Source organism: Salvelinus alpinus, chromosome 16 (genome assembly GCF_045679555.1).
Source record: "Salvelinus alpinus chromosome 16, SLU_Salpinus.1, whole genome shotgun sequence".
Lineage (NCBI taxonomy): Eukaryota > Metazoa > Chordata > Actinopteri > Salmoniformes > Salmonidae > Salvelinus > Salvelinus alpinus.
In genome coordinates this window covers 41,045,889-41,073,358 of record NC_092101.1, presented here as the reverse complement: position 1 = coordinate 41,073,358, position 27,470 = coordinate 41,045,889, and the positions used below count along the sequence as shown (strand labels likewise).

At 45.1% G+C, this 27,470-nt stretch overlaps 2 protein-coding genes across 5 annotated transcripts in view; one reads left to right on the top strand and one right to left on the bottom strand.

The window, feature by feature from the left end:
- raver2 (ribonucleoprotein, PTB-binding 2) overlaps positions 1 to 24,833 on the top strand; it is a 179,129-nt gene extending 154,296 nt beyond the window's left edge. For all 4 annotated transcript variants that reach the window (XM_071346244.1, XM_071346245.1, XM_071346243.1 and 1 more), the window contains 2 exons: positions 3,194 to 3,415; positions 17,507 to 24,833. In XM_071346244.1, the coding sequence (XP_071202345.1) occupies positions 3,194 to 3,415; positions 17,507 to 17,647 (363 nt within the window). In that variant the 3' untranslated portion in view covers positions 17,648 to 24,833. The remainder of the gene's footprint in view (positions 1 to 3,193; positions 3,416 to 17,506) is intronic.
- jak1 (Janus kinase 1) overlaps positions 24,670 to 27,470 on the bottom strand; it is a 78,006-nt gene continuing 75,205 nt past the window's right edge. The window contains exon 24 of the mRNA XM_071346241.1: positions 24,670 to 26,449. Within this exon, the coding sequence (XP_071202342.1) occupies positions 26,342 to 26,449 (108 nt within the window). The 3' untranslated portion in view covers positions 24,670 to 26,341. The remainder of the gene's footprint in view (positions 26,450 to 27,470) is intronic.

The window sequence follows — 27,470 nt, the reverse complement described above, 5'->3', positions numbered from 1 at the left end:
GACGCAGTGCACAATGTCACTGTTGAGACGCAGTACACAATGTCACTGTTAAGACGCAGTACACAATGTCACTGTTGAGACGCAGTACACAATGTCACTGTTAAGACGCAGTGCACAATGTCACTGTTGAGACGCAGTACACAATGTCACTGTTGAGACGCAGTACACAATGTCACTGTTGAGACGCAGCGCACAATGTCACTGTTAAGACGCAGTGCACAATGTCACTGTTGAGACGCAGCGCACAATGTCACTGTTAAGACGCAGTACACAATGTCACTGTTAAGACGCAGTACACAATGTCACTGTTGAGACGCAGTGCACAATGTCACTGTTAAGACGCAGTGCACAATGTCACTGTTGAGACGCAGTGCACAATGTCACTGTTAAGACGCAGTACACAATGTCACTGTTGAGACGCAGTGCACAATGTCACTGTTAAGACGCAGTACACAATGTCACTGTTAAGACGCAGCGCACAATGTCACTGTTAAGACGCAGTACACAATGTCACTGTTAAGACGCAGCGCACAATGTCACTGTTGAGACGCAGCGCACAATGTCACTGTTAAGACGCAGTACACAATGTCACTGTTAAGACGCAGTACACAATGTCACTGTTAAGACGCAGTACACAATGTCACTGTTGAGACGCAGCGCACAATGTCACTGTTAAGACGCAGTACACAATGTCACTGTTGAGACGCAGCGCACAATGTCACTGTTGAGACGCAGCGCACAATGTCACTGTTGAGACGCAGCGCACAATGTCACTGTTGAGACGCAGTGCACAATGTCACTGTTGAGACGCAGCGCACAATGTCACTGTTGAGACGCAGTACACAATGTCACTGTTAAGACGCAGTGCACAATGTCACTGTTAAGACGCAGTACACAATGTCACTGTTGAGACGCAGCGCACAATGTCACTGTTAAGACGCAGTACACAATGTCACTGTTGAGACGCAGCGCACAATGTCACTGTTGAGACGCAGCGCACAATGTCACTGTTGAGACGCAGTGCACAATGTCACTGTTAAGACGCAGTACACAATGTCACTGTTGAGACGCAGTGCACAATGTCACTGTTAAGACGCAGTACACAATGTCACTGTTAAGACGCAGTACACAATGTCACTGTTGAGACGCAGTGCACAATGTCACTGTTGAGACGCAGTACACAATGTCACTGTTAAGACGCAGTACACAATGTCACTGTTGAGACGCAGTACACAATGTCACTGTTAAGACGCAGTGCACAATGTCACTGTTGAGACGCAGTACACAATGTCACTGTTGAGACGCAGTACACAATGTCACTGTTGAGACGCAGCGCACAATGTCACTGTTAAGACGCAGTGCACAATGTCACTGTTGAGACGCAGCGCACAATGTCACTGTTAAGACGCAGTACACAATGTCACTGTTAAGACGCAGTACACAATGTCACTGTTGAGACGCAGTGCACAATGTCACTGTTAAGACGCAGTGCACAATGTCACTGTTGAGACGCAGTGCACAATGTCACTGTTAAGACGCAGTACACAATGTCACTGTTGAGACGCAGTGCACAATGTCACTGTTAAGACGCAGTACACAATGTCACTGTTAAGACGCAGTGCACAATGTCACTGTTAAGACGCAGTACACAATGTCACTGTTGAGACGCAGTGCACAATGTCACTGTTAAGACGCAGTGCACAATGTCACTGTTGAGACGCAGTGCACAATGTCACTGTTAAGACGCAGTGCACAATGTCACTGTTGAGACGCAGCGCACAATGTCACTGTTAAGACGCAGTGCACAATGTCACTGTTGAGACGCAGTGCACAATGTCACTGTTAAGACGCAGTACACAATGTCACTGTTGAGACGCAGTGCACAATGTCACTGTTAAGACGCAGTACACAATGTCACTGTTAAGACGCAGTGCACAATGTCACTGTTAAGACGCAGTACACAATGTCACTGTTGAGACGCAGTGCACAATGTCACTGTTAAGACGCAGTGCACAATGTCACTGTTGAGACGCAGTGCACAATGTCACTGTTAAGACGCAGTGCACAATGTCACTGTTAAGACGCAGTGCACAATGTCACTGTTGAGACGCAGTGCACAATGTCACTGTTAAGACGCAGTACACAATGTCACTGTTGAGACGCAGCGCACAATGTCACTGTTAAGACGCAGTACACAATGTCACTGTTAAGACGCAGTACACAATGTCACTGTTGAGACGCAGTGCACAATGTCACTGTTAAGACGCAGTGCACAATGTCACTGTTAAGACACACAGTCACATACCAAGCCTCTAATCTCGGAACAGGGTCTGTCATGAGAGAATACCAAGCCTCCAAAAGCCACACCCCAGATGTCCAAACCCTAGCTAGTCAACACCACCAACCCAATGTCCCAGAGAGTTCACAACTCCAATCTATCTTCTCTATGTATTAGGGTACACCATAAGGGTACACTATTAGGGTACACCATAAGGGTACACCAGTGCCCACTGAAACACTCCCTACTCCCCCTTCTTTCTCTAAATGTAATACGCATTACATCATCACTTAGCCTGTACCTTGGACTCCCATGTCCCAGCTTTCATCTAACGCTGTCCAATCCCTGGCTGTAACCTCATACCCCAGCTCACACTATATCCCATTCTTGTCATGTCTCTCTCTGGTTGACTTTAGTGACCCCCGCTCTCCTACCCAAGCTACCCCTTCCTATAACCCGTCCCTGTACCCTTCTTATGCTCCCTCCTGGGGTGTCATCTATCGTAGTAGTATGTCAGTGACCCCCCGGTGTGGAAGCCTGTGGTATTTAGATGCTGGTGTGTTTATTTGGGAAGCATGACACTCCTCACCCCAACCCAGGACACAGATATCCTGCTGAGAGAGATTGTCTGTCCACACCAAAGCAGGTGTCGCGTCATAAGACTAAGGAAGGCCTGCGTGTGTGTGTGTGTGTGTGTGTGTGTGTGTGTGTGTGTGTGTGTGTGTGTGTGTGTGTGTGTGTGTGTGTGTGTGTGTGTGTGTGTGTGTGTGTGTGTGTGTGTGTGTGTGTGTGTGTGTGTGTGTGTGTGTGTGTGTGTGATAATAGGAGTTGGAGGTGAGTAAGCCCCTGAGTGAGTTTCTCCATGCGGTCATTAACTGTTTGTGTGTTCGTTTTCTCTCTCTCTCTGTCTGCTAGGAAGCTGATGTGTGTAAGTCGCTGGGTGTGTCTCTCCATGCGGTCAGTAACGGCGGTGCCCAGTCGGTGCTGCCCGCCGCGGTCCTGCCAGCCTACAGCACCATGCCTATGATGTCAGGCTTCATGGCCGCGCCACCTCACGCCACACACCCACCCAGCTCCACCACACACATCCAGAGTGCCCACGCCCAAGCCACCAATGAATGGAACCAGTACTACTACGTAAGTCACATGATGTTGATGGTGATGATCTTTCCGTTAGAGACACCGTACTCATTATGGCCAAACTCCAGGAACACCATTGAAGTTAGAGAACCAATGCAACTGCTATATTTAAACTTTCTACAGTGATATAAGTAAGAAGTAGTCCCAGTGTAGAGCCAGTACTAGGAGTAGTCCCAGTGTAGAGCCAGTACTAGGAGTAGTCCCAGTGTAGAGCCAGTACTAGGAGTAGTCCCAATGTAGAGCCAGTACTAGGAGTAGTCACAGTGTAGAACCAGTACTAGGAGTAGTCCCAGTGTAGAGCCAGTACTAGGAGTAGTCCCAGTGTAGAGCCAGTACTAGGAGTAGTCCCAGTGTAGAGCCAGTAGTAGGAGTAGTCACAGTGTAGAACCAGTACTAGGAGTAGTCCCAGTGTAGAGCCAGTACTAGGAGTAGTCCCAGTGTAGAGCCAGTACTAGGAGTAGTCCCAGTGTAGAGCCAGTAGTAGGAGTAGTCCCAGTACTAGGAGTAGTCCCAGTGTAGATCCAGTACTGGGAGTAGTCACAGTGTAGAGCCAGTACTAGGAGTAGTCCCAGTGTAGAGCCATTACTAGGAGTAGTCCCAGTGTAGAGCCAGTACTAGGAGTAGTCCCAGTGTAGAGCCAGTACTAGGAGTAGTCCCAGTACTAGGAGTAGTCCCAGTGTAGAGCCAGTACTAGGAGTAGTCCCAGTGTAGAGCAAGTACTAGGAGTAGTCCCAGTACTAGGAGTAGTCCCAGTACTAGGAGTAGTCCCAGTACTAGGAGTAGTCCCAGTGTAGAGCCAGTACTAGGACTAATCACAGTGATATAAGTAAGAAGTAGTCCCAGTGTAGAGCCAGTACTAGGAGTAGTCCCAGTGTAGAGCCAGTACTAGGAGTAGTCCCAGTGTAGAGCCAGTACTAGGAGTAGTCCCAATGTAGAGCCAGTACTAGGAGTAGTCACAGTGTAGAACCAGTACTAGGAGTAGTCCCAGTGTAGAGCCAGTACTAGGAGTAGTCCCAGTGTAGAGCCAGTACTAGGAGTAGTCCCAGTGTAGAGCCAGTAGTAGGAGTAGTCACAGTGTAGAACCAGTACTAGGAGTAGTCCCAGTGTAGAGCCAGTACTAGGAGTAGTCCCAGTGTAGAGCCAGTACTAGGAGTAGTCCCAGTGTAGAGCCAGTAGTAGGAGTAGTCCCAGTACTAGGAGTAGTCCCAGTGTAGATCCAGTACTGGGAGTAGTCACAGTGTAGAGCCAGTACTAGGAGTAGTCCCAGTGTAGAGCCAGTACTAGGAGTAGTCCCAGTGTAGAGCCAGTACTAGGAGTAGTCCCAGTGTAGAGCCAGTACTAGGAGTAGTCCCAGTACTAGGAGTAGTCCCAGTGTAGAGCCAGTACTAGGAGTAGTCCCAGTGTAGAGCAAGTACTAGGAGTAGTCCCAGTACTAGGAGTAGTCCCAGTACTAGGAGTAGTCCCAGTACTAGGAGTAGTCCCAGTGTAGAGCCAGTACTAGGACTAATCACAGTGTAGAGCCAGTACTCGGAGTAGTCCCAGTGTAGAGCCAGTACTAGGAGTAGTCCCAGTGTAGAGCCAGTACTAGGAGTAGTCCTAGTGTAGAGCCAGTACTAGGAGTAGTCCTAGTGTAGAGCCAGTACTAGGAGTAGTCCCAGTGTAGAGCCAGTACTAGGAGTAGTCCCAGTGTAGAGCCAGTACTAGGAGTAGTCCCAGTACTAGGAGTAGTCCCAGTGTAGAGCCAGTACTAGGAGTAGACCCAGTGTAGAGCCAGTACTAGGAGTAGTCCCAGTGTAGAGCAAGTACTAGGAGTAGTCCCAGTACTAGGAGTAGTCCCAGTGTAGAGCCAGTACTAGGAGTAGTCCCAGTGTAGAGCCAGTACTAGGACTAATCACAGTGTAGAGCCAGTACTCGGAGTAGTCCCAGTGTAGAGCCAGTACTAGGAGTAGTCCCAGTGTAGAGCCAGTACTAGGAGTAGTCCTAGTTTAGAGCCAGTACTAGGAGTAGTCCTAGTGTAGAGCCAGTACTAGGAGTAGTCCCAGTGTAGAGCCAGTACTAGGAGTAGTCCCAGTGTAGAGCCAGTACTAGGAGTAGTCCCAGTGTAGCGCCAGTACTAGGAGTAGTCCCAGTGTAGAGCCAGTACTAGGAGTAGTCCCAGTGTAGAGCCAGTACTAGGAGTAGTCCCAGTGTAGAGCCAGTAGTAGGAGTAGTCCCAGTGTAGAGCCAGTAGTAGGAGTAGTCCCAGTGTAGAGCCAGTACTCGGAGTAGTCCCAGTACTAGGAGTAGTCCCAGTGTAGAGCCAGTACTAGGAGTAGTCCCAGTGTAGAGCCAGTACTAGGAGTAGTCCCAGTGTAGAGCCAGTACTAGGAGTAGTCCTAGTGTAGAGCCAGTACTAAGAGTAGTCCTAGTGTAGAGCCAGTACTAGGAGTAGTCCCAGTGTAGCGCCAGTACTAGGAGTAGTCCCAGTGTAGAGCCAGTACCAGGAGTAGTCCCAGTGTAGAACCAGTACTAGGAGTAGTGCCAGTGTAGAGCCAGTACTAGGAGTAGTCCCAGTTGTAGAGCCAGTACTAGGAGTAGTCCCAGTGTAGAGCCAGTACTAGTAGTAGTCCCAGTGTAGAGCCAGTACTAGGAGTAGTCCCAGTGTAGAGCCAGTACTAGGAGTAGTCACAGTGTAGAGCCAGTAGTAGGAGTAGTCCCAGTGTAGAGCCAGTACTATCATATGATTAGTACTATTAGCTGTTTATTAATCTCGGACACCCAGAACTAAAATATTGCGTAATTGCTTCAGATGCTCGATTAAGTTCTGGGGGAGACGTTTTAGAAAATATACTAATGAGACTAGGAAAGTCTCCATCCCTCTAAACATAAACTCTCGCCCAGGTTCTGGTAAGTCTAGAGGCCGAATGTCCCCTTACGAAATTCAAAAGACGCAAGCACCTGTGAAATTGTGATTTGTCCAAATAATCAGTGACATAAGTTGTCCATCCCACAGTCTGTCGACAGATGCTACTACCATTTATGTTACCTGCAGCTGTCGACAAGAGATTTGTAGTGGTACTAGATGCATTATCCTGGACGGCTGTAGTAGCAGTGTGTGACGTTTGAGCGAGGGAGATTAGGAGAATGAGCTGAGATGAGCAGACAGCCTAGTGGGAGGATTTACTGAGCTGAACTCATGTCTCTTAAAGATTTACATCTACAGTACCAGTCAAAAGTTTAGACACACCTACTCATTCAAGGGTTTTTCTTTATTTTTACTATTTTCTACATTGTAAAATAATAGTGAAGACATCAACACGATGAAATAACACATAGAATCACATAGTAACCAAAAAAAGTGTTAAACAAATGAAAATATTTCATGTAGTAACACTTTGCCTTGACAGCTTTGCACACTTTTGGCATTCTCTCAACCAGCTTCCTGAGGTAGTCCCCTGGAATGCATTACAATTAACAGGTTTGCCTTGTTAAAAGTTATTTTGTGGAATTTCTTTCGTTCTTAATTATTAGGAATCAAGGTAAGACCCAAGTGCAGACTGTGTGAAGTAACATTGTTTATTGTAACCACCGGGGCAGGTAAATGACAGGTAAAGGCAGGCAAATCAAATCAAAGTTTATTTGTCACGTGCGCCGAATACAACAGGTACAACCTTACAGTGAAATGCTTACTTACAGGCTCTAACCAATAGTGCAAAAAAGGTATTAGGTGAACAATAGGTAAGTAAAGAAATAAGTAAAGAAATAAAACAGAAAATAGTGAAAGATAGCAGTAGCGAGGCTATATACAGTAGGGAGGCTATAAAAGTAGCGAGGCTACATACAGACACCGGTTAGTCAGGCTGATTGAGGTAGTATGTACATATGTAGATATGATTAAAGTGACTATGCATATATGATGAACAAAGAGTAGCAGTAGCGTAAAAGAAGGGTTGGCGGGTGGTGGGTGGCGGGTGGCGGGACACAATGCAGATAGCCCGGTTAGCCAATGTGCGGGAGCACTGGTTGGTCGGCCCAATTGAGATAGTATGTACATGAATGTATAGTTAACTTCTTGCCGTACGGATCCCTTTAGCGGGATCATTTTCGTAAACAACCGCTGAATTACAGAGCGCCAAATAAAAAATAAAAAATAATAATATTTATAATCATGAGATCACAAGTGAAATATACCAAAACACAGCGTAGCTTGTTGTTAATCCACCTATCGTGTCAGATTTTGAAAATATGCTTTACAGCGAAAGCAATCCAAGCGTTTGTGAGTTTATCAATCACTAGACAAAACAGTAAGAACAGCTAGCCTCAAATTAGCTTGGTCACGAAAGTCAGAAAAGCAATAAAATTAATCGCTTACCTTTGATACTCTTCGGATGTTTGCACTCACGAGACTCCCAGTTACACAATAAATGTTATTTTTGTTCGATAAAGATTAGTTTTATAACCAAAAACCGCCATTTGGTTTGTGCGTTATGTTCAGAAAACCACAGGCTCGTTCCGGTCCTGAAAGGCAGACGAAAATTCCAAAAAGTATCCGTAATGTTCGTAGAAACATGTCAAACGTTTTTTATAATCAATCCTCGGGTTGTTTTTAACATACATAATCGATAATATTTCAACCGGACGGTAACCTATTCAATACTACAGAGAAAGAAAATGTCGAGCTACATCTCTCGCGCGCAGGAACTGACGTGCTTTGAAAATCTCGCTCATTTTTCAAAATAAAAGCTTGAAACTATGTCTAAAGCCTGGTCACAGCCTGAGGAAGCCATTGGAAAAGGAATCTGGTTGATACCCCTTTAAATGGAGGAGGGGCAGGCAACGGAACAGGCATTTTTCCAAATAAAAGGCACTTCCGGGTTGGATTTCCTCAGGTTTTCGCCTGCAAAATCAGTTCTGTTATACTCACGGACAATATTTTGACCGTTTTGGAAACTTTTGAGTGTTTTCTATCCTAATCTGTCAATTATATGCATATTCTAGCATCTGGACCTGAGAAATAGTCTGTTTACCTTGGGAACGTTATTTTTCCAAACATAAAAATTCTGCCCCCTAGCTGAAAGAAGTTAACCTCACTAGGGTATGTGGGACGGTAGTTTACATTGGTGCGTTATGTTCAGTAGTTCCAAAACATCCGGTGATTTTGCAGAGAGCCACATCAATTTACAGAAATACTCATAATAAACATTGCTAAAAGATACAAGTGTTATGCATGGAATTTTAGATCCACTTCTACTTAATGCAACCGCTGTGTCAGATTTCTAAAAAACTTTACGGAAAAAGCACACCATGCAATAATCTGAGTACAGCGCTCAGAGACCAACACAACCCAAACAGATATCCGCCATTTTGTGTAGTCAACAGAAGTCAGAAATAGCATTATAAATATTCACTTACCTTTGATGATCTTCATCAGAATGCACTCCCAGGAATCCCAGTTCCACAATAAATGTTTGTTTTGTTCGATAATGTCCATCATTTATGTCCAAATACCTCCTTTTTGTTCGCGCATTTAGCCCACTAATCAAAATTCATGAGGCGCGATCACTAGGTGCAGACGAAAAGTCAAAAAGTTCCGTTACAGTCCGTAGAAACATGTCAAACGATGTATAGAATCAATCTTTAGGATGTTTTTAACATAAATCTTCAATAATGTTCCAACCGGAGAATTCCTTTGTCTGTAGAATTGCAATGGAACGCAAGCTAACTATCACGTGAGCGCGCGTGGCCAGCTCGTGGCTCTCTGGCAGACCTCTGACTCAATCCCCTCTCATTCGCCCCCACTTCACAGTAGAAGCATCAAACAAGGTTCTAAAGAGTGTTGACATCGAGTGGAAGCCTTGGGAAGTGCAATATGACCCCATAGACACTGTGTATTCGATAGGCAAAGAGTTGAAAAACTACAAACCTCAGATTTCCCACTTCCTGGTTGGATTTTTTCTCAGGTTTTTGCCTGCCATATGAGTTCTGTTATACTCACAGACATCATTCAAACAGTTTTAGAAACTTCAGAGTGTTTTCTATCCAAACTACTAATTATATGCATATTCTAGCTTTTATGGCTGAGTAGCAGGCAGTTTAATTTGGGCATGCTTTTCATCCAAATTTCCCAATGCTGCCCCATACCCTAGTGAAGTTAAAGTGACTATGCATATATGATAAGCAGTGGCGTAAAAGAGGGGTTGGAGGCACACAATGCAGATAGTCCGGGTAGCCATTTGATTACCTGTTCAGGAGTCTTATGGCTTGGGGGTAAAAACTGTTGAGAAGCCTTTTTGTCCTAGACTTGGCACTCCGGTACCGCTTGCTGTGCGGTAGTAGAGAGAACAGTCTATGACTGGCGTGGCTGGGGTCTGACACCGCCTGGTGTAGAGGTCCTGGATGGCAGTCAGCTTAGCCCCAGTGATGTACTGGGCCGTACGCACTACCCTCTGTAGTGCCTTGCGGTCGGAAGCCGAGCAATTGCCGTACCAGGCAGTGATGCAACCAGTCAGGATGCTCTCGATGTTGCAGCTGTAGAACCTTTTGAGGATCTCAGGACCCATGCCAAATCCTTTTAGTTTCCTGAGGGGGAATAGGCTTTGTCGTGCCCTCTTCACGACTGTCTTGGTGTGTTTGGACCATTCTAGTTTATTGTTGATGTGGACACCAAGGAACTTGAAGCTCTCAACCTGCTCCACTACAGCCCTGTCGATGAGAATGGGGGCGTGCTCAGTCCTCCTTTTCCTGTAGTCCACAATCATCTCCTTAGTCTTGGTTACGTTGAGGGATAGGTTGTTATTCTGGCACCACCCGGGCAAGTCTCTGACCTCCTCCCTATAGGCTGTCTCGTCGTTGTCGGTGATCAAGCCTACCACTGTTGTGTCATCTGCAAACTTATTGGTGTTGGAGTCGTGCCTGGCCATGCAGTCATGGGTGAACAGGGAGTACAGGAGGGGGCTGAGCACGCACCCCTGGGGAGCTCCAGTGTTGAGGATCAGCGTGGCAGATGTGTTGCTACCTACCCTCACCACCTGGGGGTGACCCGTCAGGAAGTTCAGGATCCAGTTGGAGAGGGATGTGTTTAGTCCCAGGATCCTAAGCTTAGTGATGAGCTTTGAGGGTACTATGGTGTTGAACGCTAAGCTGTAGTCAATGAATAGCATTCTCACATAAGTGTTCCTTTTGTCCAGGTGGGAAAGGGCAGTGTGGAGTGCAATAGAGATTGCATCATCTGTGGATCTGTTTGGGCGGTATGCAAATTAGAGTGGGTCTAGGGTTTTTGGGATAATGGTGTTGATGTGAGCCATTACCAGCCTTTCAAAGCACTTCATGGCTACGGACGTGAGTGCTACGGGTCTGTAGTCATTTAGGCAGGTTGCCTTTGTGTTCTTGGGCACAGGGACTATGGTGGTCTGCTTGAAACATGTTGGTATTACAGACTCAATCAGGGACATATTGAAAATGTCAGTGAAGACACCTGCCAGTTGGTCAGCACATGCCCGGAACACACATCCTGGTAATGCATCTGGCCCCACAGCCTTGTGTATGTTGACCTGTTTAAAGGTCTTACTCACGAGCATGATCACACAGTCGTCCGGAACAGCTGATGCTCTCATGCATGCCTCAGTGTTGCTTGCCTCGAAGCGAGCATAGAAGTGATTTAGCTCATCTGGTAGGCTCGTGTCACTGGGCAGCTCGCGGCTCTGCTTCCCTTTGTAGTCTGGAATAGTTTGCAAGCCCTGCCACATAAGACGAGCATCGGAGCCGGTGTAGTATGATTCAATCTTAGCCCTGTATTGACGCTTTGCCTGTTTGATGGTTTGTCGCAGGGCATAGCAGGAGTTCTTGTAAGCTTCCGGGTTAGAGTCCCGCACCTTGAAAGCGGCAGCTCTACCCTTTAGCTCAGTGCGAATGTTGCCTGTAATCCATGGCTTCTGGTTGGGGTATGTACGTACAGTCACTGTGGGGACGACGTCCTCGATGCACTTATTGATAAAGCCAGTGACTGATGTGGTGTACTCCTCAATATTCCTCAATGCCATCGGAAGAATCCCAGAACATGTTCCAGTCCAGTCAAAACAGTCCTGTAGTTTAGCATCTGCTTCACATGACCACTTTTTTATAGACCGAGTCACTGGTGCTACCTGCTTTCAGTTTTGCTTGTAAGCAGGAATCAGGAGGATAGAGTTGTGGTCGGATTTACCAAATGGAGGGCGAGGGAGAGCTTTGTATGCGTCTCTGTGTGTGGAGTACAGGCAAATTGTTTTCCCCTCTGGTTGCACATTTAACATGTTGATAGAAATTAGGTAGAACTGATTTAAGTTTCTCTGCATTAAAGTCTCCGGCCACTAGGAGCGCCGCCTCTGGGTGAGTGGTATCCTGTTTGCTTATTTCCTTATACAGCTGACTGAGTGCGGTCTTAGTGCCAGCATCTGTCTGTGGTGGTAAATAAACATCCACGAAAAGTATAGCTGAAAACTCTCTCGGCAGGCAGTGTGGCCTGCAATTTATCACAATATACTCACAATATGCTGTTGTTTACAAATATGCACAGACCCCCCCCCCCTCGTTTTACCGGAGTGTGCTGTTCTATCTTGCCGGTGCAGCAATATCCCACCAGCTGAATATCCATGTCGTCATTCAGCCACGTGTCACCCAGGCAGGGGTTGATAATCCAGAGCATAGGCCAAGGTACAGGACGGCAGGCAGGCTCAGGTCAGGCAGAGGTCGGTAATCCAGAGGTGGAGCAAAGGTACGAGATGGCAGGCTCAGGGTCAGAGACAGGCAAAGGTCAAAAACCAGGAGGACGAGAAAAAGAGAGACTCGGGAAAAACAGGAGCTGAGACAAACGCTGGTAGGCTTGAACAAACAAGACGAACTGGCAACAGACAGACAGAAAACACAGGTATAAATACACAGGAATTAATGGGGAAAATGGGCGACAAGCACAAGGACAGGTGAAACAGATCAGGGTGTGACATTAATGTGTTTGAGCTAATCAGTTGTGTTGTGACAAGGTAGGGGTAGTATACAGAATATAGCCCTTTTTGATAAAAGACCAAGTCCATATTATGGCAAGAAAGGCTCAAATAAGTAAAGAGAAATGACAGTCCATCATTACTTTAAGACATGAAGGTCAGTCAATCCAGAAAATTACAAGAACTTTGAAAGTTTCATCAAGTGCAGTCGCAAAAACCATCAAGCGCTATGATGAAGCTGGTTCTCATGAGGATTGTTACAGGAAAGGAAGACCCAGAGTTACTTCTGCTGCAGAGGATAAGTTCATTAGAGTTACTAGCCTCAGAAATCGACAATTAAACTGCATTTCAGATTGCAGCCCAAATAAATGCTTCACAGGGTTCAGGTAACAGAAACATCTCAACATCAACTGTTCAGAGAAGACTGTGTGAATTAGGCCTTCATGGTCGAATTGCTGCAAAGAACCCACTACTAAAGGACACCAATAATAAGAAGAGACTTGATTGGGCCAAGAAACATGAGCAATGGACATTAGACCAGTGGAAATCTGTCCTTTGGTCTGATGAGTCCAAATGTGAGATTTTTGGTTCCAACTGCCGAGTCTGTGAGATGCAGAGTAGGTGAACGGATGATTTCCGCACGTGTGGTTCCCACCGTGAGGCATGGAGGAGGAGGTGGGATGGTGTGGGGGTGCTTTGCTGGTGACACTGTCTGTGATTTATTTAGAATTCAAGGCACACTTAACCAGCATGGCTAACACAGCATTCTGCAGCGATACGCCATCCCATCTGGTTTGGGCTTAGTGGGACAATCATTTCTTTTTCAACAGGACAATGACCCAACACACTGTGTAAGGGCTATTTGACCAGGAAGGAGAGTGATGGAGCGCTGCATCATATGACCTGGCCTCCACAATCACCCGACCTCAACCCAGTTGAGATGGTTTGGGATGAGATGGACCGCAGAGTGAAGGAAAAGCAGCCAACAAGTGCTCAGCATATGTGGGAACTCCTTCAAGACTATTGGAAAAGCATTCCTCATGAATGGTGGTTGAGAGAATGTCAAGAGTGTGTAAAGCTGTCATCAAGGCAAAGGGTGGTGACTTTGAAGAATCTAAAATATACATATATTTTGATTTGTTTAACACTTTTTGGTTACTACATGATTCCATATGTGTTATTTCATAGTTTTGATGTCTTCACTATTATTTTACAATGTAGAATATAGTAGAAATAAAGAAAAAACCTTGAATGAGTAGCTGTCTCACATCTTTTGACTTGTACTGTATTTGTACAGACACACAGTCTTCACATCCTCCTCCTGTTTCAATCGGTTTGGGATGTTATATGCAGTCAGGTCGGGGGTGAGGTCTGGGGTGAGGTGTCTCGTGTTGGGAAGGTATATGTCTTCAAGTCACTGGTGAGGTCTGCGGTGAGGTGACTTGGGTTGGGAAGGTATACAGTAATCCCTCGTTTATCGCGGGGGTTACGTTCCGAAAATGACCCGCGATAAGTGAAATCCGCGAAATAGAAAACTTCTTTTTTTTTTACAATTAGCAACTATTACATGTATACAAATACAGTGACTCACGTGTAGGCCGTTTCACTGCTCTTCAGACTGGGCCGCTGCATCCTGACTGCGCTCTGCAGTGTTCTCTTCTTCTGAAGCCCGCGGTGCAGGTGTGTTTGTTCGGGAGAAGAGCATAGTGATAGGCAGCTGTTGTCGCTCTTTTTTCTTCTTTGCAAAAAGATCCTTGTACACCGACATGCCACCATCGATTACGTTGGAGAACTGTAATGAACGGCTCATCAAAGGGTCCCATTCCTCAGCTACTCGCTTAAGTTCAGTGGCCATTCGCACCATGGTTGCTAAGCGACCAAGCGTTAGTCCTTCCTTCCTTCCTGGCCAACTTAATGTAAATTTGCCAAGCTGTTTTATGTACGTACACATAACTGCACGAGACGACAAAATGATAGCACAATTCGTAGCATGTTTTGATACAAGAAGCGGGAGTGAGTTTTTAGCGAATCAGAATGCAGAGCACAATGCACCAAAAAAAAAAAAAAAATGCATTATGAAAATCCGCGAAATAGCGAATCCGCGATAAGTGAACCGCGAAGTGGCGAGGGATCACTGTATACAGTCAAGTTGGGGGTGAGGGGTCTTGGGTTGGGAAGGCATATGCAGTTAAGTCGGGGTTAGGTCTGGGGTGAAGGGTCTCGGGTTGGGAAGGCATATGCAGTTAAGTCGGGGTTAGGTCTGGGGTGAGGTCTCGGGTTGGGAAGGCATATGCAGTTAAGTCGGGGTTAGGTCTGGGGTGAAGGGTCTCGGGTTGGGAAGGCATATGCAGTTAAGTCGGGGTTAGGTCTGGGGTGAGGTCTCGGGTTGGGAAGGCATATGCAGTTAAGTCGGGGTTAGGTCTGGGGTGAAGGGTCTCGGGTTGGGAAGGCATATGCAGTTAAGTCGGGGTTAGGTCTGGGGTGAGGTCTCGGGTTGGGAAGGCATATGCAGTTAAGTCGGGGTTAGGTCTGGGGTGAAGGGTCTCGGGTTGGGAAGGCATATGCAGTTAAGTCGGGGTTAGGTCTGGGGTGAGGTCTCGGGTTGGGAAGGCATATGCAGTTAAGTCGGGGTTAGGTCTGGGGTGCAGGGTCTCGGGTTGGGAAGGCATATGCAGTTAAGTCGGGGTTAGGTCTGGGGTGAAGGGTCTCGGGTTGGGAAGGCATATGCAGTTAAGTCGGGGTTAGGTCTGGGGTGAAGGGTCTCGGGTTGGGAAGGCATATGCAGTTAACTCGGGGTTAGGTCTGGGGTGAAGGATCTCGGGTTGGGAAGGCATATGCAGTTAAGTCGGGGTTAGGTCTGGGGTGAAGGGTCTCGGGTTGGGAAGGTATATGCAGTTAAGTCGGGGTTAGGTCTGGGGTGAAGGGTCTCGGGTTGGGAAGGCATATATAGTTAAGTCGGGGTTAGGTCTTGGGTGAAGGGTCTCGGGTTGGGAAGGCATATGCAGTTAAGTCGGGGTTAGGTCTGGGGTGAAGGGTCTCGGGTTGGGAAGGTATATGCAGTTAAGTCGGGGTTAGGTCTGGGGTGAAGGGTCTCGGGTTGGGAAGGCATATATAGTTAAGTCGGGGTTAGGTCTGGGGTGAAGGGTCTCGGGTTGGGAAGGCATATGCAGTTAAGTCGGGGTTAGGTCTGGGGTGAAGGGTCTCGGGTTGGGAAGGCATATGCAGTTAACTCGGGGTTGGGTCTGGGGTGAAGGGTCTCGGGTTGGGAAGGCATATGCAGTTAAGTCGGGGTTAGTTCTGGAATATATTGGGGCGGTATCGTCTGTGGATCTATTGGGGCGGTATCGTCTGGATATATTGGGGCGGTATCATCTGATATATTGGGGCGGTATCATCTGTGGGTCTATTGGGGCGGTATCGTCTGGATATATTGAGGCGGTATCGTCTGTGGGTCTATTGGGGCGGTATCGTCTGGATATATTGGGGCGGTATCATCTGTGGGTCTATTGGGGCGGTATCGTCTGGATATATTGGGGCGGTATCGTCTGTGGGTTTATTGGGGCGGTATCGTCTGGATCTATTGGGTCGGTACCGTCTGGATCTATTGGGTCGGTATCGTCTGGATATATTGGGTCGGTATCATCTGGATATATTGGGGCAGTATCGTCTGGATCCATTGGGGCGGGAACGACTGGATCTATTGGGTCGGTGTCGTCTGGATATATTGGGGCGGTATCGTCTGTGGACCTATTGGGGCGGTATCGTCTGTGGATCTATTGGAACGGCATCGTCTGTGGATCTATTGGGGCGGTATCGTCTGTGGATCTATTGGGGCGGTATTGTCTGTGGATCTATTGGGCCGGTATTGTCTGTGGATCTATTGGAACGGCATCGTCTGTGGATCTATTGGGGCGGTATCGTCTGTGGATCTATTGGGGCGGTATCGTCTGTGGATCTATTGGGGCGGTATGGTCTGGATATATTGGGGCGGTATCGTCTGGATCTATTGGGGCGGTATCATCTGGATATATTGGGGCGGTATCGTCTGGATATATTGGGGCGGTATCGTCTGGATCTATTGGGGCGGTATCGTCTGGATATATTGGGGCGGCATCGTCTGGATATATTGGGGCGGTATGGTCTGGATATATTGGGGCGGTATCGTCTGGATATATTGGGGCGGTATCGTCTGGATATATTGGGGCGGTATCGTCTGGATATATTGGGGCGGTATGGTCTGGATATATTGGGGCGGTATCGTCTTGATATATTGGGGCGGTATGGTCTGGATATATTGGGGCGGTATCGTCTGGATATATTGGGGCTGCATCGTCTGGATATATTGGGGCGGTATCGTCTGGATCTGTTGGGGCGGTATGGTCTGGATATATTGGGGCGGTATCGTCTGGATCAATTGGTGGGGAACATTGCTTTAAGTAAATTTAAATAGTGCTATAGCGCTGAACTTCAGCGATACGATACTCAATCTCTCTTCATCCTTCACTCTCATCTCATCTTCTTCCTCTCTCACTCGCTCTCTCTCATATCTCTCTTTCTTTCTCTCTCCATTACCCTCTCTCTCAAATCAAAACAATCAACGTGTATTGGCCCTGTACACAGATTTGCAGATGTTATCTCAGGTGCAGTGAAATGGTTGTGTTTCTAGCTCCAACAGTGCAGTAATATCTAGCAATACAATAACCCCCCCCGACCCCTCCAAACATTTACATAAATAAGAAATATCAGAACGAGCAATGTCAGAGTCTGGAATAGAAGTAAACATGTATAAATGGTGTGTATAGACAGTATGGACAGTATATGAATAGAACAGTTATGTACAGCAGTAGCTATATAAGGTGAGCCATGACTAGAATACAGTATATACATATCAAGTGGATAAAACAGTAAACATTATTAAAGTGACCAGTGTTCAATGACTATGTACATGGGGCAGCAGTCTCTGAGGTGCAGGGCAGAGTACCGGGTGGTAGCCGGTAGTGATTAAGCTGTTTTTCAGTCTCTCAGTCCCAGCTTTGAAGCACCTGTACTTTCTCTGCCTTCTAGATGGTAGCGGGGTGAACAGGCTGTGGCTCGGGTGACTGAGATCTTTGATGATCTTCTCTCTCTCTCTCAGAATCAGACGACTCGGGGGCAGAAGCGGGAGTACCCTCACTTGGCGGTGCACAATATGACATCAGAGGGGGCGTACGTGGGGCAGCACTCCCAGGGGCTGGGGGGTCAGTACGCTGACTACTTCAAGAAGAAGAGGATCTAGAGATGACCTCTGACCTCCCTCTCTCTGAACCCCTGCACCCTATCTCCTAAACCATACAGTACATACACAGTCTCAGCTTTAGTGTTGTATGATGTTGGTATACACACACACACACACACACACACACACACACACACACACACACACACACACACACACACACACACACACACACACACACACACACACACACACACACACACACACACACACACACACACACACACACACACACACACACACACACACAATGTTGCTTTTGTCCTGTTCAAGCCTTAACTCTTAACTCAGTTGGTGTAAATGCTTCTTGACTAATAATCTCTGTACATTGTTTCTAATGTATGTGAGCTGCTTCTGTATTTTAGGGTCAGTCAGTCAGTCTGCCTTGTTGAAGGCCAGTCAGGGTGTAGTCAGGTTTCTCTCTCTCTCTGTTTCTATCACTCTGTTTCTAATCTCTCTGTGCACTTTTCTACAAACGGGGGAAACTGGCCAGTGTTGCAGACAGAGTTGATTTGATGACTCACTTTAACTGATGTGTTTTTCTCTTCCTCAGTGTCTTTCTCTTTTTCTGATTGCCTAAGCTCTCCTTTTATCTCTCTCTTTGTGGAGACATTGATGTAGTGTGTGCGTGTGTGTGCGTGTTATGTCGTAAGTGTAGGAGTGATCAGCCATTCGCAAGGTAGAAGAAGGCACAGGGAGAGGGATGTCTAATCACTGCTTTTAACCTTGAACAATGGACACTTATAGACTCCCATTGGTCTGGTGTACTAGCAAATGAATGGACACCTAACTTGGTACCTTATAGACATGACAATAGTCACTGAGTGGACATTTCTTTGGGTCAATATAGCCATGTATTATAACTAGCTAGTGGATGGACATTTCTTTGGGTTGATATAGCCATGTATTATAACTAGCTAGTGGATGGACATTTCCAAGACCTAGGCCTTCTTCTTATGGCTCTGTGTATGACAGCTACAGGGTGGAAACCTTCCACTGTTTATAATGGCTGTCGTTTTCTGTAGGGGCCATTGAACAGTCGCTCAGTCGAGGAACAGAAGAGGTTCCCAGGCTCCCCTCTTCTTTTTCTGCTGTTTTTTAAATGACTTTTCTGGACGGGAAGCGCTGTGGAGACACAAACAAACCAACCAACGCTTTAATACTGCTTCATAAACTGCCATTAGAAATGAAACAGGAAACAGAAAAATTCAGGAGAGTAGCCATGTTGAATTATCTCAGAGATTGGAGTAATTTCCATTTTGATTCAGTCAATTCAAAAAGTAAAAAGATAGGCTTCTATCTATAAAAATAACCGGCAATTTTCATCAAGCCATGAATCGAATTTAAATGAATCACCTTGAGATTCATGTGGTACAGCAGGGGTAGGCAACCCTGTTCCTGGAGTGCTGCAGGTATTGTAGGATTTTGTTCCAACTAGGCACCACATCTGACCAACTGAGCTAATTGATCAGTTCAGTGATTGATTAAATTCAACACACCTGGTCTTCCAGGTCGGTTACATCAAAAACGTGCCTGCAGCACTTCAAGACCAGGCTTGCGTACTACCCCTGTGGTACAGTGAAAGTGAAAAGGCTTGTGGACTGACAGGGGGGTTTTAGAGGTACGAAGGGCATGGAATGAGGGCTTTAGCACCATGTTACGTACTGGCACAGGTCTTCAGCCTTAGACCCAGGCAATAACAACAGCTACTGTACCAACTAATATCACAATGCCAACATGAGTGTATACAAGGGCATTACCACTCAATGTGTAGTGTGCTACAATCAATCAAACTGTCAGTTTCTCTCTTTTCATTTTTCCTCCTCTCCATCTGATCCCTAATCTCTCTAACCTGTCTGTTTTCATCCTCCACTCTGAGTTGAAAAAGCGCCGTTCTCCTGTGTCACGTGACTTGATTTGAAGCACTGATGTTTTTAGTGGTGTCATATATCATGCTCTTAACGGGCGAAGCTGTAACATATTTAAACCCCTTTCAGTGCTGTGTTACACTGGCTTAGAGCCATACTTTTACTTGTACTGTGTGTGTGTATGTTGGACTTGGCTTTTCCAGCCAGTTGATTGCTAGCTTCAACCACGTCTTTAAAAGGCAATGCTTAGAAGTGTGTGTAGCTTCTTTATTTCTGTGTGCGTGCGTGCGAGACTGTAGGAGGCTGTCTCAGTCAGTGTCTGTAAAAGGCAGACCCAGGCAGGTCATAATGTCTGTCTGTAGTCAGGCACTTTAAGCCAGTCTGTGTTGTTTTAATGGCCCTCCGGTGATTTAATTAGCCTTCTTTCTCTAAGCCATTACCGGGTGTGCCACAGTGCTATGCAGAGCTGTGCCTGTGTGTTTTCTGACCTGCTCATATTCCTTCTTTGCCTAATAGCAGGTCCATAGGTTTTTATAGGAATTCAGTGTACTGTAGTCTGTGTGTTGTCTGAGTTTGTGTGTGAATAAGTTGTGTGTGCGTTAATAACCTGCTTTTGGCAGGTATGAGGGGAACAGACAGCAGAGAGGGAGAGCGAGAAAGAGAGGAGAGGGAGAGAGAGAGAGGAGAGAAAGAGAGTGGGAGAGAGAGAAAGAGAGGAGAGTGGGAGAGAGAGAGAAAGAGAGGAACAGAGAGAAAAACCGCTCCAGTTGCTAGCAGTCTGTGTTTATTCATTTGTCGTTCCATTTTGATTCCTCTTTTTTCCCCCGTGCGTGTGTGTGTGTGTGTGTGTGTGTGTGTGTGTGTGTATTTAGCTGAGGTCTCTGATGGTATTCTCCAGGTCTGTTACCATATAATATTATGATGATAGTCAGCACAGATACCTCATTACCTCTGCATGACATTACTCTGTCTCCTCTTAGAAGTGTTCCCTGTAGTATTGCATGTACACTGAGTATACCAGACATTAGGAACACCTTCCTAATAATGACTTGTACACCCCCCCCCCCCTTGCCCTCAGAACAGTCTCAATTCATCGGGGCATGGACTCTACAAGGTGTTGAAAGCGTTCCACAGGGATGCTGGCCCATGTTGACTCCAATGCTTCCCACAGTTGTGTCAAATTGGCTGGATGTTTTGGGTAGTGGACCATTCTTGATACACATGTTTTTTGACACACTAAAACTGGTGCGCCTGGCACCTACTACCATAACCCGTTCAAAGACACTTAAATATTTTGTCTTGCCCATTCACACTCTGAATGGCACACATACACAATCCATGTCTCAACTGTAGCAAAGCTTAAAACTCCTGTCTCCTCCCCTTCATCTACACTGATTGAAAGAGCAGTGTTTTGTACACTCAGTGTATACCGTTTATGATGTTACAGGTTTTAAAGCAAACCCTGGTTAGAATGAGATTCAGCAGTGGAATTGGCCTCAAGGGCCAGACTGCTTTTAGTTTAGCTAGAACCAGTGACCTGACCAGAGGTTGAAGGGTTAAGGGCTTTTCCATCTACAGTACCAATCAAAAGTTTAGACGCACCTACTCATTCAAGGGTTTTTCTTTATTTCTTATTATTTTCTACATTGTAGAATAATATCGAAGACATCACAACTATGAAATAACACACATGGAATCATGTAGTAACCAAAAAAAGTGTAAAACAAATCAAAATGTATTTTATATTTGAGATTCTTTAATGCCTTGATAACAGCTTTGCATACTCTTGGCATTCTCTCAACTAGCTTCATGAGGTAGTCACCTGGAATGCATTTCAATTAACAGGTGTGCCTTGTTAAAAGTTAATTTGTGGAATTTCTTTCCTTCTTAATGTGTTTGAGCCAATCAGTTGTGTTGTGACAAGGTAGAGGTGGTATACAGAAGATAGCCCTATTTGGTAAAAGACCAAGTCCATATTATGGCAAGAACAGCTCAAATAAGCAAAGAGAAATGACAGTCCATCATTACTTTAAGACATGAAGGTCAGTCAATCCAGAAAATTACAAGAACTTTGAAAGTTTCATCAAGTGCAGTCGCAAAAACCATCAAGCGCTATGATGAAACTGGCTCTCATGAGGACCGCCACAGGAAAGGAAGACCCAGTGTTACCTCTGCTGCAGAGGATAAGTTCATTAGAGTTACCAGCCTCAGATTGCAGCCCAAATAAATGCTTCACAGAGTTCAAGTAACAGACACATCAACATCAACTGTTCAGAGGAGACTGCGTGAATCAAGCCTTCATTGTCAAATCGCTGCAAAGAAACCACTACTACAGGACACCAAGAAGAAGAAGAGACTTGCTTGGGCCAAGAAACACGAGCAATGGACCTTAGACTGGTGGAAATCTGTCCTTTGGTCTGATTAGTCCAAATTTGAGAATTTTGTTTTGTTTTTTGTCTTTGTGAGACGCAGAATAGGTGAACGGATGATCTCCACAAGTGTGGTTCCCACAATGAAGCATGGAGGAGATGTGATGATGTGGGGGTGCTTTGCTGGTGACACTGTGATTTATTTAAAATTCAAGGAACACTTAACCAGCATGGCTACCACAGCATTCTGCAGCGATAAGCCATTCCATCTGGTTTGCGCTTAGTGGGACTATCATTTGTTTTTCAACAGGACAATAAGCCAACACATCTCCAGGCTGTGTATGGGCTATTTGACCAAGAAGGAGAGTGATGGTGTGCTGCATCAGTTGACCTGGCCTCCACAATCACCCGACCTCAACCCAATTGGGATGGTTTGGGATGAGTTGGACCGCAGAGTGAAGGAAAAGCAGCCAACAAGTGCTCAGCATATGTGGGAACTCCTTAAAAACTGTTGGAAAAGCATTCCAGGTGAAGCTGGTTGAGAGAATGCCAAGAGTGTGCAAAGCTGTTATCAAGGCAAAGGGTGGCTACTTTGAAGAATCTAAATATATATTTTGATTTGTTTAACACTATTTTGGTTACTATATGATTCCAAAAAAAACATTGAATGAGTAGGTGTGTCCAAACTTTCGACTGGTACTGTATATCGGTTGTGCCCATCTCTGCATGTTGACATCTAGGCTTATTGCTATATTGATTGGAAATAAGGTACACGGTCAGTGTTTTAGGAGAATCAGCCAGTTTGACGTGTCAATAGGCTGCGTTGACACAACAATGTTCGTACTACACTGGGTGAGCACAAAGAGTGAGCCTGTGCCTAGGGTACTGAACCGTGTGTGTGTGTGTGTGTGTGAGAGCTTTGCAATACTGAAGTCTTTACGACTGAACAGAATATTTTAAAGGCTGTACAGTCGTGGCCAAAAGTTTTGAGAATTACAAAAATTTATTTCCACAAAGTTTGCTGCTTCAGTGTCTTTAGATATTTTTGTCAGATGTTACTATGGAATACTGAAGTATAATTACAGTGTGTCAAAGGCTTTTATTGACAATTACATGAAGTTGATGCAAAGAGTCAATATTTGTAGTGTTGACCCTTCTTTTTCAAGACCTCTGCAATCCGCCCTGGCATGCTGTCAATTAACTTCTGGGCCACATCCTGACTGATAGCAGCCCATTCTTGCATAATCAATGCTTGGAGTTTGTCAGAATTTGTGTGTTTTTGTTTGTCCACCCACCTCTTGAGGATTGACCACAAGTTCTCAATGGGATTAAGGTCTGGGGAGTTTCCTGGCCATGGACCCAAAATATCGATGTTTTGTTCCCCGAGCCACTTAGTTATCACTTTTGCCTTATGGCAAGGTGCTCCATCATGCTGGAAAAGGCATTGTTCGTCACTAAACTGTTCCTGGATGGTTGGGAGAAGTTGCTCTCGGAGGATGTGTTGGTACCATTCTTTATTCATGGCTGTGTTCTTAGGCAAAATTGTGAGTGAGCCCACTCCCTTGGCTGAGAAGCAACCCCACACATGAATGGTCTCAGGATGCTTTACTGTTGGCATGACACAGGACTGATGGTAGCGCTCACCTTGTCTTCTCCGGACAAGATTTTTTCCGGATGCCCCAAACAATCGGAAAGGGGATTCAGAGAAAATGACTTTACCCCAGTCCTCAGCAGTCCAATCCTTGTACCTTTTGCAGAATATCAGTCTGTCCCTGATGTTTTTCCTGGAGAGAAGTGGCTTCTTTGCTGCCCTTCTTGACACCAGGCCATCCTCCAAAAGTCTTTGCCTCACTGTGCGTGCAGATGCACTCACACCTGCCGGCTGCCATTCCTGAGCAAGCTCTGTACTGGTGGTGCCCCGATCCCACAGCTGAATAAACTTTAGGAGACGGTCCTGGCACTTGCTGGACTTTCTTTGGCGCCCTGAAGCCTTCTTCACAACAATTGAACCGCTCTCCTTGAAGTTCTTGATGATCCGATAAATGGTTGATTTAGGTGCAATCTTACTGGCAGCAATATCCTTGCCTGTGAAGCCCTTTTTTGTGCAAAGCAATGATGATGGCACGTGTTTCCTTGCAGGTAACCATGGTTGACAGAGGAAGAATAATGATTCCAAGCACTACCCTCCTTTTGAAGCTTCCAGTCTGTTATTCAAACTCAATCAGCATGACAGAGTGATCTTCAGCCTTGTCCTCGTCAACACTCACACCTGTGTTAACGAGAGAATCACTGACATGATGTCAGCTGGTCCTTTTGTGGCAGGGCTGAAATGCAGTGGAAATGTTTTTTGGCGATTCAGTTAATTTGCATGGCAAAGAGGGACTTTGCAATTAATTGCAATTCATCTGATCACTCTTCATAACATTCTGGAGTATATGCAAATTGCCATCATACAAACTGAGGCAGCAGACTTTGTGAAAATTAATATTTGTGTCATTCTCAAAACTTTTGGCCACGACTGTAGACCCAGATTGGGTGTGCTATTTTCTTTCTACTGTATTTTTTAAGTATGTTGACTCTTTCTGACATGAAATCTCTACTGTAGATTTTGCAATATTTTATATTACAACTACGTTGATATTGCTTTACTGTGAATAAGCTATTTCTAGATGCGATCGAATTTTAGCATGCATATTTACTGCTGTAATATACAAATATATGTTTTCAATAATTAATATTGCATTTGACGCTTTGGAATTTGACACAGAACAAAGGCAAAAAAAAACATTTTTGATTTTATTTATTTTAATTGTGTATTTATGTAAATGTTTCAGTTAGTCATTATTTCTTTGTCTTATTCCTCTGAAAAATGAATTTGTTTTCTCTTCTTTATGAGCAGAAGGAATTGTCTTTTACATTCCAGAATAAACATGGACTGTAACTGAAAAACTATTCTGTGTTGTCTTCTTCTTGCATTGACTATGTCATCCACACATTGTCTGTCCAGCACCTTCTTTACATGTGTTCTCAATATCACGTTTTCCCTTTTCAACTGTTTGTTTGCCTACGGTAAAGATACCTGTAAGTCAGTGGAGGCTGGTGGGAGTAGCTATAGGAGAATGTGCCCGTCCTCCTATAGCTCCTCCCACCAGCCTCCACTGCTGTACGTGCTGTAGACCTTACTGGCATATGCATTTCATGAGCTATACAACAATGTCTGTTCCGCTAATTCTTTTTCTGTGGTTTACCCTTTTAGACTGTCTCAAATAACACCTTTTTAAGGCTCTGTTCTTTCATCTCCTTCCTTCTGTCCTCACACCCCCAATATTATTTATTATATATTCAAATAAAGACTTGAAATATTGGACGTACACATTATGGCTGTACTTAAGAAGCTGTTTTGAAATACGAGCGGTTTACAGTAGTTTATGTAAAGCTATACTGCCCTCCATTGTCCACCACAGGTACTACTTTCCCATCCTCCTCCCTTCAATGTAAACAGTATCCTTCATCCCAATCCAACCCACTGCTAACAGTATTCTATATCCCATACATCGTTGCTCATTGTGTATTTATTATAACTTTTATTACATGTTTTACCTTTCTATTATTTTTTTATTTTCTTTCTCGCTGCATTGTTGGTAAGGGCCCGAAAGTAAGCATTTCACTGTTAGTCTACACCTGTTGTTTACGAAGAATGTGCGGAATAAAATGTGATTTGATATTTCACCAGTATCCTACATCCTACACATCTGTCACCACTCACAGGGAGGTGACCTCATGCAGTCAGTCCATGGTTAGAATCCTGTTCACTAACATGTCACTGTGTCATCTTCACAGTGGCCGTAGCAATCCTTTTCTAGAGTCCATCTTGCACAGGTCCAATCGAGGGCCTCTCTCCCTCTTCAACCCTTTTCTCCATTCTAGAAATGATTATAAGGACACAGGTCCATACGTACATGGCAGAGCTGATACATTGTGATAAAAGGGGAAAGATCAGACTAAGTGGTGGGCCCCAGTGTACAGGTGTACACAGCTCAGTGTCACATTCAGCAAGGGGTCAAAGCTACGTGTTCGGACATGTTTCATTCCATATGCTATGTATGTATTCATGCTTCTACACCTGCATTGCTTGCTGTTTGGGGTTTTAGGCTGGGTTTCTGTACAGCACTTTGAGATATCAGCTGATGTAAGAAGGGCTATATAAATACATTTGATTTGATGATATTCATCCATATAGTTGATATCTCTAGTATAATATCTCTCGGGGGAAAAACAGAAGTGTAAATATAGAGGATGTAAACAACAGAGTGAAAGAAAGTGTCTTGCAGCAGCACTGATTTTTTATTTTTTTTTGGTCCAGGTCACCATAGTCTGTGACCCTTAACCATTCACCCTTGACCCCTGGGATTGTATCAGTGGTAGGTAAGGCTTTGCGTAGAGGGTGGTTGCTGTGGTTACAAGCTGTTGTTGGCAAGCATGCGGGTGAACTCGTCGATGAGGCTCTTGAAGGTGATCCTCCTGTCGGGGGTGCTCTCCCAACACTTCCTCATCAGCTCATACACCTGCAAGACAACATAATCATAACTAACGTAAGTTACAGAAACTATTTCATACACCTGCTAGACAACTAGGCTAGATACCCCTACCTGAGGTATAACAAAACACAAACATGTCTTCCATATATGAAATGGATGTTTGTGTAAAAGCACCTAAGCTCATGTAACCCAATATTTCAAGCTATGATATTGCTCAAATTCAGAATACAAGTAGTCAGTGCATTCAGAAAGTATTCTGACCTCTTCACTTTTTCCACATTTTGTTACTGTTACAGCCTTATTCTAAAATGGATTCAATTGTTTTCCCCCCTCTTCAATCTACACACAATACTCCATAATGACAAAGCAAAAACACGTTTTTAGAACTTGTTTCACAATTATAAAATGTAAAACTGAACTATAACATTTACATACAGTTGAAGTCGGAAGTTTACATACACCTTAGCCAAATACATTTAAACTCAGTTTTTTTAATCCTAGTAAAAATTCCCTGTCTTAGGTCAGTTAGGATCACCACTTTATTTTAAGAATGTGAAATGTCATAATAATAGTAGAGAGAAGGATTTATTTCAGCTTTTATTTCTTTCATCACATTCCCAGTTCGTCAGAGGTTTACATACACTCAATTAGTATTTGGTAGCATTGCCTTTAAATTGTTTAACTTGAGTAAAATGTTTCGGGTAGCCTTCCACAAGCTTCCCATAATAACTTGGGTGAATTTTGGCACATTCTACCTGACAGAGCTGGATTAACTGAGTCAGGTTTGTAGGCCTCCTTGCTCGCACATGGTTTTTCAGTTCTGTCCACAGATGTTCTATGGGATTGATGTCATGGCTTTGTGATGGCCACTCCAATACCTTGACTTTGTTGTTCTTAAGCCATTTTGCCACAACTTTGGAAGTATGCTTGGGGTCATTGTCCATTTGGAGGACCCATTTGCGACCAAGCGTTTAGCTTCCTGACTGATGTCTTGAGATGTTGCTTCAATATATCCACATAATTTCCCCTCCTCATGATGCTATCTATA